The 19984-nt window shown below is 44.5% G+C and overlaps 1 protein-coding gene across 1 annotated transcript in view; it reads left to right on the plus strand.

Annotated features, from left to right (window-relative positions):
• LOC132405303 (dedicator of cytokinesis protein 2-like) overlaps window positions 1-19984 on the plus strand; it is a 640537-nt gene that overhangs the window by 606119 nt on the left and 14434 nt on the right. Inside the window, exons 43-46 of the mRNA XM_059989997.1 lie at window positions 4565-4649; window positions 6393-6479; window positions 7927-8103; window positions 14432-14515. Coding sequence (XP_059845980.1) covers window positions 4565-4649; window positions 6393-6479; window positions 7927-8103; window positions 14432-14515 — 433 coding nt within the window. The remainder of the gene's footprint in view (window positions 1-4564; window positions 4650-6392; window positions 6480-7926; window positions 8104-14431; window positions 14516-19984) is intronic.

Raw genomic sequence — 19984 nt, forward strand, 5'->3', positions numbered from 1 at the left:
AGAAAGTGTGTGGGTACATAGAAGGCCTATATAATTGAGGTCTTAAATTACCAGTGGTAAGCTCAAGATCTGAGAGGACATTAAAGGGAGGAGGGGACTAGAAAAATGCTAGCTACCAAGGAGAGGAATGGGAAGACTGATTTTCAGAAGTAAGGTAAGGTGAAAGATGGATGGGTTGAGTAAGAAATCTGCTGAAGAAAGGTTTGTACTGGATAAATGGTTGACCAAAAGTCTGGAATCAGTGTCCATGTGTACTATCTACCCTACACTCTAGGTCTGCCTCCAGGCTAGATATCTCCACTGACTTTCCTTTGGCTGTTGGTTATATGTATTATACCTGTACACAAGTCATACTTAACCCCTAGGCCCCAGCATCACATCCTTGGGCAAGTCTTGAGGTTCTTGCTGCAGGACCATGAGGATTGTGTTCAGTGGATCAATAGATTTTGCATCTACCTCCAGCTCTCTGTACATGGTTTCTGTGCCAGATCCATGGCTCCTTTCTCAGGGGCTTTGAAAGAACAGGCTAGCTTGATATTTAGAACAGGAGGTTTGATCACGATATTCCAATACTCTGAATTTAAGGAATGCTTCCAACTTTTAAAGCTGTACTGCCCTCTTGTGCTCACTTTGTGAAATGTATTTATAAACTCTTCACACTGACAGGTTGACAGTGATGGTTGTCCATAGTGAGCAATATCAGAGTGAGCAATAGCTGTCCATCATTTGACAGAGAGATCATTATGGAGAGTGACTGTGAGGGAAGAGGATGTTAGACTCAGCATAAATGGGTTGTGGATCATTGTGCAAGGCCACCAAATAATTTCCAACCCTTCTTTCTTTAGCAGAGAATGGCTCAAAAACTGCACCTCCATTTCCCAAAATGTTTCTGACCTGATACAAAGGACTTAGCCTGAAGACAGAAATTACATTTGCCAGGCTACCAGAGTCCAGGTCTAATCCATATGCTTTTAAGACAATAGCCTTAGGGAACCTATGAGCTTCAAACCACTGAGAAACATTGTGGTAGCGTTGCTGTAAGAGGGATATGTTATGCCAGTCTGTATATAAAACTATTGTATTATCCTTGTCCCGGTATAAAGGTGCTTCCATATCTCTGCCCATATGCAAGGGGCTTTGTTGCCTTAGTCCCCATGTCAAGGAACGTTCTGCTTAGAAAGTTCATTCAATAAGATGCTCTGCCCCAACAGTTAACTCTGTCTTAGATTGTCATTCTAGGGAAAGAAGATTATGCTCTGGCTACATTGCTTATTTTATCAACATTACCTTCCCTTGGCAGTGTGTAGTAATCCACACGTTAAAATTACTATGTTTTAGCCTGCGCCAACCCATCCCTATTGAAACAGTAAATAAAGATTTGCAATGGAAATTATTTCTCATTGCAGAAAACTTGATGTGTTGAAAGTTGACAAATATTTAACAGTGCATGTTAAGTGAATGAAATCACATATATTATCTCTAGGGAGTGGATAAGGGAAGCTATTCCACGGGGTTGAAGATGATTTGGATACAGGCATAACAAAAAAAAAAATCAGAGGCAAAACTGTGGATTATATATGGCATGATGATGTACAGGGAGTGTGGGGCAAGTAGGATATTTGAAAACATTTCAACCTCAACCTTCTGGACACTCATCTATCCAGTGTACACCTCTCCAAAGGAGTTTCATCCTCTTCCACTAGGCCTTGCTTCTGAAAATAGTCAACCCTTGCTTCTCTGTTCTTGCTTGGTAACTAGGATCTTCTCCAATTTCACCTCCCCTCCAAACATTTCAGATCTTGCACTTCTACAACTAGAGCCTGAAAGTATTACCTCAGTTAATATGGCTAATGTAAGCTAGTGATACAATGTGTGTCACAGTGTGCGCCCACAGACAAGTGAACCCAAGTGGAACTACGAAAGATTCCCATGTTCAGACAGTGACAAGAGTGTGTTCATCAGAACTCCAGCTGAACTTTAGTGGCTTGATTGAGTGACACAGCGAGAGGAATCATTATCAAAACACACAGACACAAAAGGACCCTACGATGAGCTGCCATCGAGAGTCTGCTTTAAATAAATTAAATAATCACCTGTAACTAACTTGACAAGATTAAACAGAAAGCTTAGTAACTCCAGTTGAGACAGCAATTAGTAAATGCAGGTGTCCGAGAAGCTAGAACCCCGTTGCTCTGCAGCTTGCAACGAAGACCCACAGGTCAGCCTCCATCCCTTAAGGCCAGCACCTGGTGGCCCAGGAAAATTTGTAACAGGGCTGGAAAACTTAGAGCTATTGCAAATATAACTTTGAAACATAGTCAAATTCGGAAACAGAGTCAAACTCAGAAATATAACTCAGGAACATGGAATAGTTCTTGGAAATCTGGAGGGTCACAGGAGACTCAAGAAACCTTAATGACATTGAACATAAACAAGAGAAAATCTGCAGATGCTGAAACATAGACTAGAGAAGCTCAAAACATGGACTCAGGACGAGCACTGTGAATAGAAGGCAAACTTGCCTCCAGCCGACCGATGTCCGCTTGGTCCATTCATGGTGCGGACTCCTGCCATGGTGTGCACTGACAGACAACTGAGCCCAGGTGTGGAGCAGTGACGAGCTCCCACTTTGAGACAAATGAGTTTATTCGTCAGAATCCCAACTGAATTTTGGTGGCTTGACCAAGTAGCACAGAGAGATGAATCACCCTGGAAACACAGACACCTCACAATGAGTGCTGACTGAGAGTCCGTTTGAAATAATCACTGTAATTAACTTGGCAAGACTAAACAGAAAACACTGAAGCTTAGACAACAATTAATAGATGTACATGCTTGAGAAACCTAGAAACCCAACGCTATACGGCTTACCACGGAGGCCCACGGGGCTCACGGCAATCTGCCTGCCTGCGACAGCATCTCGGGAATTAGGCACACAGCACAAATCCAACAGGTTCATAATGCGTTGACTTGGTCCACTGCCCTGAGCACAGATCTGTCATTAAAGGTCTGATAACTTCCTTGTTGCTTTACTTATTCATTTGTGGCATTAATGTGCTGATTTGGATGTAGCTGAACTGTGTTAGCAAGCATTAACATTACATGAATTAGAGATAGTAACTACTTTTGCGGTATAGGTTCAATAGGTGCATTTAATGTCAGAGAATGTATACAATATACATCCTAGAATATAGTTTACAGGATTAGAACAGTGTATCCAAATAATGATTAAATTACTACAAAAAATATAAGTTTTGAGTCTATTAATTTTTTTTCATTTTCTTCATGTCTGGCTTTTGTAACTCTGGTCAGAAACCAGAGACAGGTCATGTTAATAAAATTCAAAGTCACTCCCCATGCTTCACTACAACTATCCTTCCAGCCTGTGACTGGAAAATAAGACAACCAATGACTTCCCTTTACTGGCCCCACATTTCTTCAATTAAAGAATTTTAACAATATTCCAACCTCAGCGTTATATATAAAAAATCCTACAATGTTGATCCATCCCTTTCAATCTGATTTCCCTGTTGCAGGAGTACTCAGTGCTCTCTGGTCAGTTAATATATGACTCCTCAATAGCCTATACACTTCCCACCAGATCTAAAAAGATCTATGCTGTTTTCCTTGGGGTCATATCTAATTCATAGACTTAACGGCTAAAAGCATTTATTACACAGAAAGCAATCTATTGGACACATCACACCTTAATATAACAACTGCTCTTTCCAAGTCTGCAAGAAATCGCAGACACTTGTGAACAGAAAATCAGCCTCCCCTCCAATGACACCGTCTGCATTTCCTACTGTCTTAGGAAATCCACCAACATAATCAGGGATTGCTCCCACCCTGGTCATTCTCTCTTCTTCCCTAACCTTCTTATCAGGCAGAAGATAGCGAGTTTCACCAGACCCAAAGACAGCTTCTGTCCCGCTGTTATAACAGTCTTGAGCAGATCAATTATGAACTCTTGATCTTTCAATTTACCTTTCATGACCATCCAGATTATTTTTCTCCTGGCACTGTTACTTTTTCTGTATTTGTAACACCAATCCCTGTAGTCCCTTTTTATTTTCCTATTGAAAAACCTTGATGAACTTGCGTATGGAATGATCTGCATGGATGGTATGCTTTTCACTGTATCTTGGTATGTGTGACGATAATAAACTAATTACCAATTACTTTACTTGTGCACATTACTAAAGATATACTGCTTTCGAAAGCCCATTCATATAGACCTTCAAATGAAGAAATCCTCGGAGAAGTAGAATTCTGGACAGACCAACTGATTCAATAGACAACTGAAGTTTTATCTTGTTCTTGGCATTTTACCTTATCACCCATGGGCCTGAGTATTATGGAAAGTCACAGTGAAGAGGGAAAATGACTTTGAATTTTATCAGCATGATTTGATTCATCTTTCTAATCCAACAGTTTTTTATTTTGTGTGTTAATAATAGATAGAACTCATCCATTTGTAACAATAGAATGTGATTAGTTAAATAGTGTTCCTGTAGCTTTGGGCTTCATTCTGTACGTCACTTCATGCCTTTGGTTTCCACAGCTTCTACAAGGCGAATTACGTGCAGAAATTTCAGTATTCCAGGCCGGTCCGGAAAGGAGTAGTAGACCCAGACAACGAATTTGCTGTAAGATGCATATATTTATTATGTTAACTAAGATTAATAAAATCTACATTTTCTTAAGATAGATGAGGCCCTTCCTTGTCAGGGAAAGTACTGAGCACTAAGCACTGCTAAGATAAGACAAAAAGATTCTCTCTCCAGTTCTTGTTGGGATAGTCATGTGCATATTTAGTTTTTTCTTTGAGGGCGTTTTATTTTATTTTATTCATTTATTCAATGACACAGTGAGGAGTAGCCCCTCTGGCCCTTTGAGCCACGCTGCCCAGCACCTCAACAATCCAGATTAACCTTAATTTAATCAATGGACAAATTACAATGACTGATTAACCTACCCACAGTGGGAGGAAACTGGAGCACCTGGGGAAAACCCATGCATTGCACAGGGAAGACATCCAGACTCCTTACAGAGCTGCGCAGCAACTGCATTCTGAACTACGGAAAGCCTTGTGTGGTAATAGCATCCAGTGGCCACACCATGGCGCCCTCTTATACTGTTCATGTAATTAATGGTTGTCATGTTTGTAACATCCTTCACAGTTCAAAATACATTTATTAACAAATTATGTACACTATGTACAACGTTGAGATTTGTCTCCTTACAGGCCGCCACAAAACAAAGAAACCTGATAGAATCCATTAAAAAAAACGTTAAATACCCATGTGCAAAAAAAGGAAAAAATTGTGCAAACAGTAAAAAGTAAGCTATTAACACTCAGAATTAAAGTTCATGAAAGTGAGTTCACAGCAATGAAGCCAGTCATCACTGTAGCCCATTAGTTGCAGGCCACAGCCTCAGTTCAGTGTAGAGACAAGTAAACCTTGCCAAGCAGCGAAGTGAACATTGGCCCTGCCCTCACCTTCAGCCCCAACACCCTACCTTTTTCAATCTGGCAAGCGGGCTTAAATCAGCCAAACATTGGCTCATTACTCACACTTGGACCCAGGCCCTAACACACTGATTCAGCCCGTACTCAACCTATCCAGTCTGGCCCTGCACTTAAATCAGTCAAACATCAGCTAGTTCCTGGCTCTCGGGCCTGGGCCCCACCGCCTTGACTCAGCCTCACTTTTGTCTCAAATCTAACGCTTTGAATCGGCTCCAAGTACATTCCAGCAATGGCCAAACATTGCCTCTTATCTCACTCTTGGGCCTGGGCTCCGCTGCCTCGATTAGGCCCGTTCACACCGTGCTGCAACCATCCCGCACCTTTAAGACTTCCCTTACACCACAAAAATGCCAGGTTGTATGGACAATTCAAAGGCTCAGCTCCAAAAGGGAAGTTACAGGCTATTGATTGCAGTGATTGTTATCCAGTAAAAGTGTGATTAATAGAGTAGTTAGTCACTTTATTTGCTGCCATGAAGGCATCACTATGTTTCACCAGTGCCACCTTAAACCAGAACACTTTGTGCTGCTGCAGCAGAAAAATTATTTTCATTGTGTTTATAGCTCAGGAATGCATGCCCATGACGATAAACTTGAGATATGATAACAACTCTCTCCGCCCAAATCTTTTATACATCAGTTTGGGAGTAAAACTGTGGTTGGTTAATACTAATGAACCCATGTCATTGCATTATTAGTCCCTCTACCTACAACTACTTGTTCTACAGTGGTAGAAATCTTTTAGATGTTTTACTGTTAGACCATCACTTGTACAAAAACCCTGTGTCATTGTGTCAAGATAACAGGTATAGTCATAATTTGGTGCAAGAGATTAATTTATCATTGATTATCTCTTACAGTCTATGTGGATTGAAAGGACCACCTTTCTCACAGTTTATAAATTACCTGGCATTCTCCGTTGGTTTGAAGTCAATTCTATTTCTCCTGTAAGTACAATATTGCTTAGATCAATCTTCTCGTGAATGTCGCCTGTAGGGTTCACACTTGACAGCTAACTCCATACTTACTTGATAATTAAGCTCAGAAGATTGCATTTACATGGTTACTATATGTATAACACTACACTCAACTGGTACTTTAATCTACAGCACCAAAATGACCTGGTAGCCATGACTATAACACCACACTCACCTGGTACCCAACAACCAACAATCCTCAGACTAGGTCAGACCCAAACTCAAACAAGTCCAAATATACTCTATACTTTGAGGGACATACTCTACACTATTGAACACAATCAGTGTGAGAATACAAATGTCATGGTTAATTTTTAAATTACAGATACAGATCTCCTTATTCCTGAAACCTATTCCATTAAAATGTAAAGCTTGGACATTATTGCAAATCTGTTGGTTTTTGGTATATGACAGGAAAAGTTCTCTTTCAAGCTGTCATGAGATGTTCTGTGAGGTAAATAACCTTCGGTTTTTAGTATAAGCTCTTGCTGTCTGCCTGAGATTACCTTGTTTCCCACTAAAGGTCTGAAGTGAAGTGCAGTACACTTATACAAACATTAAAAAAAAAAGTTGTAGATGCTTGAAATTGGAAATAAAAAGAGAAACTGTTAGAAATATTCGGAGGGTCAGACTGCTTCTCAGTAGAGACAAACAAGGCTATCATTTTAGTGACATACTTATCATATTGCCTTTGAGAGGTACACAGACCTCAGTCATCATCAGAATCAGGATTAATATCTTCAGCATGTGTCACAAAATCTCTTGTCTTTTTGGCAGCAGTACAATGCAATACATAATAATAGAAAAAAGCTGTGAAATACATTAAGTATATAAAAATAGTTAAATTAAATTAAATAAGTAGTGCAAAAATAGAATAAAAAAGCAGTGAGGTAGTGTTCAATGTTCAATCAAAGATCAGAATGCAGTGGGGAAGGAGCTGTTCCTGATTCATGGAGTGTTTGCTTTTAGGCTTCTGTATCTCCTTCCTCATAGTAGCAATGAGAACAAAGCATGACTTGGTTGATGGGGGTCCTAAATGATGGGTGCCACCTTTTTGAGGCGTTCCTCCTTGAAGTCCTGGATTCTATGGAGGCTAGTGCCCATGATGGAGCTGACCGAGTTTTCAACTCTTTGTGTTTATTTTGATCCTGTACCAGTAGCATCGCCATACCAGATTTCTCAAGTGTTTTTGTTGACATGCCAAATCATGTCAAATTCACGATGAAATATAGCCAGTGTCATGTCGTCTTTGTAGATGCATCGATATGTTGGGTCCAGGTTAGATCCTCAGAGATATTGAAGATGAAATACCAAAAACTGCTGGCAGGACTGCACCTTGTTTAGTCTTGTATCTATCCTGCCTTCACTGTGAGGTACTAATGATATTCTCAATGGCAACCTTTTTTCCACATCACAGAGTACCATCAGCCCACTGGAAAATGCAATTGAGACAATGGAGAAAACGAATGAGAAGATCCTAACCTTGATCACCCAGTACCAGGGGGATGAGAACCTCCCCATCAACCCACTCTCCATGCTGCTCAATGGTATTGTTGATCCGGCGGTCATGGGTGGATTTGCCAAGTATGAGAAGGTAAAGAATTTATTGGTTTATTCAATCATCCCTTGTGTGACAAACAGAATAAACCATCCCAGCAAGGGAATACATTCTCAGAGAGGTAACCCCAAAGAAAGAATCTAACTACAGAGAAGAATGAAACACAAAAGAGTAAACTTCAATCTGTGAACTATCTTCTCAAATTGTTCTGCTCCAATACTGGCTCAGAGAGTACACATCTGTTACTGTATTACACACCTTTTAGATTTTGTGTTGCTTTTTTGTAGTATCTGTTAGAACAGAGAATCCCATATATGGTTGATTTACGTCGTTCACCAATGCACTTGCCAACGTTTCATCACCATGCGAGGAGACATTAACAGTGCGTTGACAATGTCTGCTTGCATAGTGATGAAATGTTTACAGCAAGTTGTCAAAACTGGGAAACAACACAACCACCCGAACTACACTTCTTCCAAATTATTTCCAATCCTATATGTTTGTTATATACCATTTACTGTAGCAGCCTGAATTGATAGGTTATTGTGAATGCACATGGGATACTCAGTTTTATAACAAGTCAAGGAAAGTTTACTGAAGATCTGGTAAGACTTTGGCTGGAGGTTTATGTTTACTTCTGGCCAGCACTTGAGTGGGATATCCAGAGTACAGAAGAGAGTTACAGCTTTGGCAACAATGATGATGAGCTTTGGTTATTAGGGGAGTGGGATAAGAAGGGAAGCGATAGAGGGATTGCAAAACAAGGACTGGAGTTTGATCTTCCGAACCAAGTGAATTTGAATATGCAGATACTGACACAGGCATGTGCACACGCAGACAAGTATATGCCACACACACACACACACACACACATAATTATTTCTTTTGATGTGACCTATTAAACATCACATAACATTAGATGGCTATGCCCACAGAAACAGATGAGGTCAGTGCAACGTTAGTTTCCTTCATGCTTCATTAGGAAGAGAATAACATCTAATTACAGGTGATAACAAAGATGTAATGTGAAAATGTATCAGAGTGCATCAAATGTCCTAATAATGCTCAGGTGCAGGTAGCATAACAGCACTAAAGGAACATGATGGAGATTGATCATAAAGTCATTCTGTGAAAGTAATCTGTGTTTATAGAACATTGCAGTACACAGAACACATTTGATCCAAAGCATGATTAAAACATCTACGCACTGGCTTCTACTGCTCTAACCAATCACGGTCCAGAGCAAGTAATGAGTTTGGACTATGTTATAGTTAAGAGTTGGTCGTCTCTACAGATCGATCATGTGTAGTGATATAAAACCCCCAGAGTTTTTACAAATAAACTGCAAACAAAAGAAGCCAATGATTTAGCAATGGTACTGAATGTAGACTCAAACAAGACATTGCAAGTTTTGTGGGATGGTGCCCTTACATTCAACTGAACAGATCATAATACCTCAAGACGCAGAATTAAGTCATTTGTCCCATCGACATTCAATCTCTGCCATTCAATCGTGGCTGATTCTTTTTTTTCCTCCTCAACCCCACTCCCTGGCCTTGATGGTGTGGCCAATCAAGAACTTATCAATCTCACCTCAAGTACACCCAATGACCCAGCTTCTACAGTTGCCTGTAGCAACAAATTCCTCATATTCGTCACACTCTGGCTACAGAAATATCTCCACATTGCTGCTTTAAATGGATGCCCCTCCATCTTGAGGCTGTGCCCTCTTGTCCTAGACACCACCACCATGGTAAACAGCCTTTCCATATTACACTGTCTAGGCCTGTCAATGATTGAAAGGTTTCAATGAGATTCCCCCTCATCCTTCTAAATCCCAGTGAAAACAGACCCAGAGTCATCAAATACTCCTTGTATGATAACCTTTCATTCCTGGAATCATCCTTGTGATTCTCCTCGAACCATCTCCAAAGCCAGAACATATTTTCTTAGACAGGGAGCTCAAAACTGGTCATAATACTCAAGGTGAGGCCTTTTAAAACCTCAGTATCACATCCCTGCTCATGTATTCTAGACCTCTTGAAATGAATTACAACATTGTATTTGCCTTCTGATCCAACTGAACTTGCATGTTAACTTTTAGGATGTTTTGCACAAAGGTTCTAGGTCCCTTTGCCTCTCAGGTTTTTGGATTTTCTCCCCATTTAGAAAATAGTCTGCACATTTATTTCTATGACCAAAGTGCATGATCATGAATTGTCCAACATTGTATTTCATTTGGCACTCCCTTGCCCATTCTCCTAATCTGTCTCAGTCCTTCTGCAGTCTTTCTGTTTCCTAAACACTGTCTGTCCCTCGACTAATCTTCATATCATCTGCAAATATGGCAACAGAGCCATCTATTCCATCATCTAAATTATTGACGTACAGAATGAAACAAACCGGTCCCAACACCAACCCCTGCAGAACACTTCTAGTCACTGGCAACTAATCAGAAAAGGATCCTTTTATTTCCACTCGCTGCCTCCATCCAATGCTCTAACCCAACAATGCTCTAGCAACTTTCCTGTAATACCATGGGCTCTTAACTTGGTAAGCAGCCCCATGAGTGGCAGCTTGTCAAAGGCATTCTGGAAATCCAAATATTCAACATCCACTGCATCCCCTTTAGCTAGCCTACTTGTAATCTCCTCAAAGAATTCCAACAGGTTTGTCAGGCAAGATTTTCCTTTAAGGAAATTATGCTAATGTTGTCCAATCTTGTCCTGTATCACCAAGTACTGCATAACCTCATCCTTAACTTTTGACTTAACGTCATCTCAGCCACTGAGGTCAGGCTAACTGGTTTATTATTTCCTTTATGCTGCCTCCCTCTTTTCTTAAAGAGTGGAGTAATATATGCCAGAGACCAATGATTCTTGAATGGTCATTACTGATGTCTCTGCTATCTCTATCACTACCTCTTTCAGAACCCTATGGTGTAATTCATCTGGTCCAGGTGACTTATGTACCCTTAGGTCTTTCAGCTTTTTGAGTACCTTCTCCCATGTAATAGTAAATCGACTCTGTTCTCTTCCCTCACACCCTTCAACACTTGGAACACTGCTCATGTATTCCAGTGAAGACTGATGTAAAATACTAATTTAGTTCATCTGCCATCTCCTTGTCCCCCATTATTATTTCTCCAGCCTCATTTTCTAGTAGTCCTCAATCCACACTCATCTCTCTTTTACTCATCACACTCATATACTTAAAGAAGCTCTTTCTATTCAGCTTGATATTGATTGCTAGCTTGCCATCATATTTCATCTTATCTCTCCTAATGATTCTTTCGGCTGCTTTCTGTTGGTTTTTAAAAGCTTCCCAATCTTAAAATCTTCCTGCTAATTTTAACTTTGTTATGCTTTCTCTTTTGCTTTTACATTAGCTTTGACTTCCCTTGTCAGCCACAGCTATACTATATTGCCATTTGAGTACTTCTTTGCTTTTGGAATTCTTCTTTCCTGCACCTTCCTCCTAACAATGGCCACCCCATTTGTCCCTTCTGTACTTCTATTTACTCCAAGGCGTGTTCAAAATGGCAACAATAATTTTGTGAAAAATTATTCCGGTGTTGGAAAAGTTGAATGAATGAAATAGCTTTGAAAGGCATAGAATGTACCTTCCGCCACTATTGTGAACGGCTTATCATAGAAGTGGCAAGGTTGTTAGTCATCAAGATGAGACTCTGCTATCTGTATTAGGTGAGCTACAGTACTCACCAGATTTCATTCAAAGTTCAAAGAAAATTTTATTATTGAGGAAGCCCATATATGTCACCATATATAACCCTGAGATTAATTTTTCTGTGGGCATACAAATCTATAGAATAGTAACTCTAACAGGGTCAATGAAAGGTCAAACTGATTGCAGAAGACAACAAACTGAGCAAACATAGATATAAACAAATGGCAATAAATAATGGGAACATGGGATAACAAGATAAAGAGTCCATAAAGAAATGTGTGCATGGAGTCAGAGGAGGCAGTGGAGGTATTTCACTTCAATATTCACCAGGAATACTTACTTGACAATTCTGGCGATGACTTACAGTGGTCTAAACTGCCTGAGCATATAGACATTAAGGAAGAGTCTGTACTGGAGACTTTGAAAGGCATTAAGTTAGATGGGTCACCGACTGGATGAGATGTACCCCAGGCTACTGTGGGAAGTGAGGGAGGAGATTGCTGAGCCTCTGGTGATGATCTTTACATCATCAACAGGGACAGGAGAAGTACCAGTGTATTGGAAGGTTGCAAATGTTTCCTTGCTCAAGAAAGGGAGTAGAAATAACCTGGTAATTATAGACCAATGAGTCTTACTTCAGTGGTGGGCAAGTTATTGGAGAAGATTATTGAAGAAGATGCAGGATATATAAACATTTGGAGAGACATAATCTGATTAGAGATAGTCAGCATGGCTTTTTCAAGGGCAGGTCATGCCTTACGAACCTGATTGAATTCTCTGAGGATGTAACAAAACACATTGATGAATGTAGAGCAGTGGATGTAGTGTATATAGATTTCAGTAAGGCATTTGATAAGGTTCCCCATCCAAGGCTCATTCAAAAAGTAAGGAGGCATGGGATCCAAGGAGACCTTTTATTGTGGATCCGGAATTGGCTTGCCCGCAGAAGGCAAAGGGTGGTTCGTATTCTACATCGAGGTTGGTGACCAGTGATGTTCTGCAGGTAACTGTTCTAAGACTCCTCCACCTTGTGATTTTTATAAATGACCTGGATGAAGAAGTAGAAGGGTGGGTTAGTAAATTTGCTGATGACACAAAGATTGGGGATATTGTGGATAGTCTGCATGGTTGTCAGAGATTATAGCAGGACATCAACAGCATACAGAACTGGGCTGAGAAATTGCAGGTGGAGTTCAACCCAGATCAGTGTGAGTGGTTCATTATGGTAGGTCAAATTTGTAGACAGAATATAGCATTAATGATAAGTGTCTTGGCTGTGTGGAGGATCAGAGAGTTCTTGGGTTCTGTGTCCATAGGACACTCAAAGCTGCTGCGCAGGTTGATAGTGGTTAAGAAGGCATGTGGTGCGTTGGTATTCATCAACCGTGGGATTGAGCTCAAGAGCCGTGAGGTAATGTTACAGCTATACAAGACCTTGGTCAGACCCCACTTGGAGTACTGTGTTCAGTTCTGGTCGCCTCACTATGGATGTGGATACTATAGAGAGAGTGCATTGGAGATTTACAAGGATGTTGCCTGGATTGGAGAGCGTGCCTTATGACAATAGGTTGAGTGACTTTGGCCTTTTCTCCTTGGAGTGACGGAGGATGAGAAGTGACCTGATGGAGGTGTACAAGATGATGAGAGGCATTGGTTGTGTTGATAGCCAGAGGCTTTCTCCCAGGACTGAAATGGCTAACACAGGGGGGCATAGTTTTAAGGTGCTTGGAAATAGGTACCGAGGGGATGTCAGAGGTAAGTTTTACACACAGAGAGTGGTGAGCGAGTAGAATGCACTGCCGGAGATGTTGGTGGAGGCAGATTAAATAGGGTCTTTTCAGAGAGACTTAGATAGGTATATGGAGTTTCAAAAAATAAAGGGCTATGTTGTTGGATAATTCTAGGCAGCTTCTAGAGTAGGTTACATGGTCAAAACAACATTGTGAGCTGAGGGGCCTGTAATGTGCTGTAGATTTCTATGTTCCATGTCTTGAGTTCTGCCCTGATTACTGCCTTGACCTGTGACTCCTGAAGAGTGGCATCTTACTTAAAGCTCTCAGTTCTCCATTCCATTCCAGCTGTGGACAGTTGTGTGTAAATCACACTACCCTATTGAGGGTTTAGTTTGGTGCTGCTGTCGAGTTGGAAATTCCCAGTCCTGGTGATGTCTGTTGTCACCTCCTGCCTGCCTCTTCTGATGGTAGGTCTTTCAGGACTCCTGACACTTCAGTCACCAAATCTCTCAGCATGTAACACCTTACTTACACCAGCCACGTATCTCATCAAACAAGGCTTTTAGGAACCGTCTGTACTTTCTGTCTCCTTCATGGCAACCATCGTGCCTGCTACAGTGCTGTGGTTGCCATGGCAAGTGTGTCTTTAAAACTTGATGCCCTTTATTTGTTGCTATGCAGCAAAATGTAGAGAACTGTGCTGAACTGGAAATTATGCTTGTCCTGTTTCTGCATGCAAACGTGGTGTCATGATGCATTTGTTTTTAATATTGCCATTTTCCACAGGTTTTAACATAACATAGAACAGAATTCTAATACACAAATAATGTGCCATCCATTTTCAGACCAGAGTGTTTCTAACTCCCTATCTTACTCAATCAGCTGATTTTGGTGGAAGGCAGTGAGTGGTTGTGATTCCATGCTTAATTATTCTGCTCTTTCAGGCTTTCTTCACAGAGGTGTATTCAAGAGAGCACCCAGAAGATTGGGATAAACTTGCTCGATTAAAGGATCTTATAGCATGGCAGGTGAGAATGGAAGATGGACTTCAGTGTATTAGATCTATTTGTATCTTGTATAAAACCCAGCTCATAAACCCACTCACACTTCCCATGTGGATTCTCCACACAGGATTCCTCACAGCAAACCCGTTCGCAAGCTCTGTATAGATACAGAGTCTTTTTCACACAATTCATGTCCTATAGCTTGAATCGCTGTATGTGTAAACCCATTCATCCTTCTCGTATGGAAATGCATTCACATTCTCTGCATTGAATATCTTTATAATCAGCAACAAACAATCTGCTGGATGAACGGAGTATTTTAAGAAGCATCTCTTGGGGAGAAAGGAACTATTGACATTTTGGGTCAAAATCTCACATCTAGTCCTGATTTAGGGTTTCAGATTGAAACATTGAAAATTCCTTTACCTGTGCCCACAAATGATGCTGCTCGAAGCTCTGAGAATCCAGCTTCTCTGAGAATCCTGCAGTCTTTTGGATCTTCTCTTTACAATAAACCATATTTCGATTATCTGTATAGAGCTGATGTACATCCAAACCTATGTAGTTTCGTAGTCTTCACAGAGAATATTTTATGTCCAATCCCATACAGAATATTTGCAAAGGATCTTGGTTGACCTGTCTCATTCATATAATCATTGCAGAATTTCTAAGCATCACCTTTAGAAGACCTGTTGTCAGGCGGCGAGATCATGTATTGTTCCTCATATGTTTTAGTGGAATAGTCTATTTTCACCTGCAGTTCTTTTTCCTAACAATGCCATTCCATTGATCAAGCAAAAGTTCTCAATGCAATAATACTATTGGTTTCTACAGCCCTGGTGATGGAACTTCACTAGTAAGGAATTATGATCACTGATATTACATGTAATTACACAACAAACTATGAATGATTTGGAATAAAATCCAGATCAATAATAAATAAGCAATAAGTGGACATCTGTCAACTACTAATTCTGACAATGGGATGTAGTACTGAACATTTAGCATCCCCTTTCTATCTTACAAATGACCTTTCTATAGCGGTGTGCTACACGCAGCGCTAAAATTACGACACGGAGTCGGTAACTGCAGTCGAAGGAAAAACTTTATTCGAAAACCTCAGCCTCACTTTTAAGCCTCCCTCAACCTGCCCCCCGTGGCGCAGAGGCTCCAAAGCTCTGTGCTCGCAAACCCCCGTAGGCTATCTAATTGTGAGCCGGTTCGGATGTGCCAGGAAATGGGTCGCCACATAACCCCCCCCCCCCCAGAACCGGCGATACACCCCCCAATGTCCACAGTCTGGGCCAGAACCTGCTTGGGAGGTCGGCCTCTGCGCCGAGGTGCCGGAAACTCGGCCGGTTGCGCCAGGTCCACATGGGCCGGTTTGAGGCGGTCCACCGTGAAAACCTCCTCTTTCCCCCCAACGTCCAGCACGAACGTGGACCCGTTGTTCCGGAGCACCATAAACAGCCCCTCGTATGGCCGCTGCAGCGGTGGCCGATGCCCGCCCCTTCGTACAAACACAAACTTACAGTTCTGTAGGTCTTTGGGTATGCAGGTCGGGTGCCGCCCGTGCTGTGAAGTGGGTATGGGGGCCAGGTTACTGAGCTTCTCGCGTAGTCTGCCCAGGACTGCTGCGGGATCTTCCTCTTGCCCCCGTGGGGCTGGTAGGAACTCCCCGGGGACGACCAGGGGCGCGCCGTATACCAACTCGGCCGATGAGGCGTGCAGGTCGTCCTTGGGTGCTGTGCGGATGCCGAGTAGGACCCAGGGAAGCTCGTCCGCCCAGTTGGCTCCTCGCAGGCGGGCCATGAGGGCCGACTTCAGGTGACGGTGGAAACGCTCCACTAGCCCGTTCGACTGTGGGTGGTAGGCAGTGGTGTGGTGCAGCTGAGTCCCCAAAAGGCTGGCCATAGCTGACCACAGGCTGGAGGTGAACTGGGCGCCTCTGTCGGAGGTAATGTGGGCCGGTGCACCAAAGCGAGATATCCAGGTGGCGATCAGGGCTCGGGCGCAAGATTCGGAGGTGGTGTCGATGAGCGGGACTGCCTCTGGCCACCTTGTGAACCGGTCCACGATAGTCAGGAGGTGCCGCGCTCTGCGCGACACTGGCAGGGGGCCCACGATATCCACATGAATGTGGTCGAAACGCCGGTGGGCGGGATGGAACTGTTGCGGTGGGGCTTTGGTGTGCCGCTGCACCTTGGCCGTCTGGCAGTGCATGCACGTTTTGGCCCATTCACTGACCTGTTTGCAGAGTCCGTGCCAAACGAACCTGCTGGAAACCATCTGGACAGTTGTCCGGATGGAGGGATGCGCCAAGTTATGAATGGAGTCGAAAACACGGCGCCGCCAGGCTGTCGGGACGACGGGACGGGGCTGCCCGGTGGCGACGTCACAGAGTAGGGTCCTCTCACCCGGGCCTACGGGGAGGTCCTGGAGCTGCAAACCGGAGACTGCGGTTCTGTAACTCGGAATCTCCTCATCCGCCTGCTGCGCCTCTGCCAGTGCCTCAAAGTCTACCCGTTGGGAAAGGGCATGAACGGTAGGGCGAGAGAGCGCATCCGCCACGACATTGTCCTTACCCGAGATGTGCCGGACATCCGTCATGTATTCAAAGATGTAGGACAGGTGGCGTTGCTGGCGGGACGACCAGGGGTCGGACGCTTTCGTAAACGCAAAGGTAAGCGGTTTGTGGTCCGTGAACGCGGTGAAGGGCCGACCTTCTAGGAAGTACCTGAAATGCCGGATTGCCAGGTAGAGCGCCAACAGTTCCCGGTCAAAAGCACTGTACTTGAGCTCGGGTGGCCGCAGGTGTTTGCTGAAAAACGCCAGGGGTTGCCAGCGACCTGCGATGAGTTGCTCCAGCACCCCACCGACTGCCGTGTTAGATGCGTCCACTGTGAGGGCGGTAGGGGCGTCCATTCTGGGATGTACTAGCATCGCGGCGTTTGCCAAAGCTTCCTTCATTTGAACGAAAGCGGCGGCGGACTCCTAGTCCCAGGTAATGTCCTTGTTCGGACCCGACATCAGGGCGAACAGGGGGCGCATGATCCGGGCAGCTGAAGGGAGGAAGCGGCGGTAGAAATTGACCATACCTACGAATTCCTGAAGGCCTTTGATCGTGTTGGGTCGGGGAAAATGGCGGACTGCATCTACCTTAGTGGGCAGAGGGGTTGCCCCGTCTTTAGTAATCCTGTGGCCCAGGAAGTCAATGGAATCGAGTCCGAACTGGCATTTGGTGGGGTTGATTGTAAGACCGTACTCACTCAGTCGGGCGCAGAGTTGACGGAGGTGGGACAGATGCTCCTGACGACTGCTGCTGGCTATGAGGATGTCATCCAAATAGATGAAAGCGAAGTCCAGGTCCCGTCCCACCGTGTCCATTAACCGCTGGAACGTCTGTGCGGCATTCTTCAGGCCGAACGGCATGCGGAGGAACTCGAAAAGGACAAACGGGGTGATGAGAGCCGTCTTGGGGACGTCGTCAGGATGCATTGGGATTTGATGGTACCCTCGGACGAGGTCTACCTTGGAGAAGATCCGTGCGCCGTGCAGGTTTGCTACAAAGTCCTGAATGTGCGGCACGGGGTAGCGGTCCGGTGTGGTAGCCTCGTTCAGCCTGCGGTAGTCACCGCACGGTCTCCAGCCTCCCGTCGCCTTGGGCACCATGTGCAGGGGGGGAGGCCCATGGGCTGTCGGACCTCCGGATGATCCCCAATTCCTCCATCCTCTGGAACTCCTCCTTCGCCAGTCGGAGCTTGTCCGGGGGAAGCCGCAGAGCGTGGGCGTGGAGGGGTGGTCCCTGGGTCAGGATGTGGTGCTGTACGCCGTGCCTGGGCATGGCCGCTGTGAACTGCGGTGCCAGAACCGATGAGAAATCTGCCAGGACTCTGGTGAAGTCGTTGTCGGACAGTGTGATGGAGCCAAGCTGAGGGGCTGGCAACTGGGCTGCACCCAGGGAGAACATCTGAAAGGTCTCGGCGTGTACCAGTCTCTTCCTGGGCAGGTCGACCAGTAGGCTGTGAGCTCGCAAAAAATCCGCACCCAGAAGCGGTTGGGTTACGGCGGCCAGTGTGAAGTCCCACGTGAACTGGCTGGAGCCGAACTGTAGCTGCACCTGATGGGTGCCATAGGTCTTTACTGTGCTGCCATTCATGGCCCTCAGGGGGGGACCCGGTGCCCTGCTGCGGGTGTCGTAACTCGTCGGAGGTAAAACGCTGATCTCAGCCCCAGTATCGACCAAAAACCGGCGTCCCGACCTTCTATCCCACACATACAGGAGGCTATTCCGATGGCCAGCCGCCGTAGCCATCAGCGGCGGCTGGCCCTGGCGTTTCCCGGGAACTTGCAGGGCGGGCGACAACGGCGGGCTTCTGCGCCCCACCGCTGGTGGTAGAAGCACCAGTGTTCATTGGGCCGGGGGTTGGCGGGCTCCGTGGCCGGGCCTGGACTGGTTTGCTGCCGGGAGATCTGTGCGATGCTCACCTTTTTGGCGTTCCACAGCAAGTCCGCCCGGGCTGCCACCTTCCTGGGGTCACTGAAATCCGCGTCGGACAGCAGCAGGCGTATGTCCTCGGGCAGCTGCTCAAACATGAGGCAGGGTGTGTGTCCGTCGGCGAGAGACAACATCTCATTCATTAAAGCCGATGGAGGACTGTCGCCCAAGCCATCCAGGTGCAGTAAACGGGCAGCCCGCTCGCGCCGTGAGAGTCCGAAAGTCCTGAGGAGCAGGGCTTTCAATTCCGTGTACTTGCTGTCTGCCAGGGGCGACTGTACGAACTCCGCGACCTGGGCCGCTGTGTCCTGGTCGAGGGAGCTCACCACGTAGTAGTAGCGGGTGTCTTCTGAGGTGATCCGGCGAACGTGGAATTGGGCTTTGGCTTGCTGGAACCATAGGTTCGGTCGCTGTGTCCAGAAACCCGGCAGTTTCAACGAAACAACATGAACAGAGGCGGCGTCGGTCATTTCTGGTCCAAAAATCGTTTGGACCGTCGGGGTCACCAATTGTAGCGGTGTGCTACACACAGCGCTAAAATTACGACACGGAGTCGGTAACTGCAGTCGAAGGAAAAACTTTATTCGAAATCCTCAGCCTCACTTTTAAGCCTCCTTCAACCTGCCCCCCGTGGCGCAGAGGCTCCAAAGCTCTGTGCTCGCAAACCCCCGTAGGCTATCTAATTGTGAGCCGGTTCGGATGTGCCAGGAAATGGGTCGCCACATTTCTACCTTACTCTGAAAATCTTTTATAACCAGTAAACAAAATTATTATAGAACATTCACTGAAAAAACAACATTTTTAATACCCTGCTGATTTATCCTCAGATTGCTTGTCACAGTATTCAAAAGATTAATGCTCAGTCCCTGAAAAGTCCAGGATAATCCGAAACTGTTTCCTGATCTAATCCTTAATCCTGAAGGCTTTGGGAATGGAAGCAAAGGACAGATTTTGGGCTATAGTTTTAAAACCCTTTTTTGAAGAAGCTTTAGTGA

Source organism: Hypanus sabinus, chromosome 15 (genome assembly GCF_030144855.1).
Source record: "Hypanus sabinus isolate sHypSab1 chromosome 15, sHypSab1.hap1, whole genome shotgun sequence".
Classification (NCBI taxonomy): domain Eukaryota; kingdom Metazoa; phylum Chordata; class Chondrichthyes; order Myliobatiformes; family Dasyatidae; genus Hypanus; species Hypanus sabinus.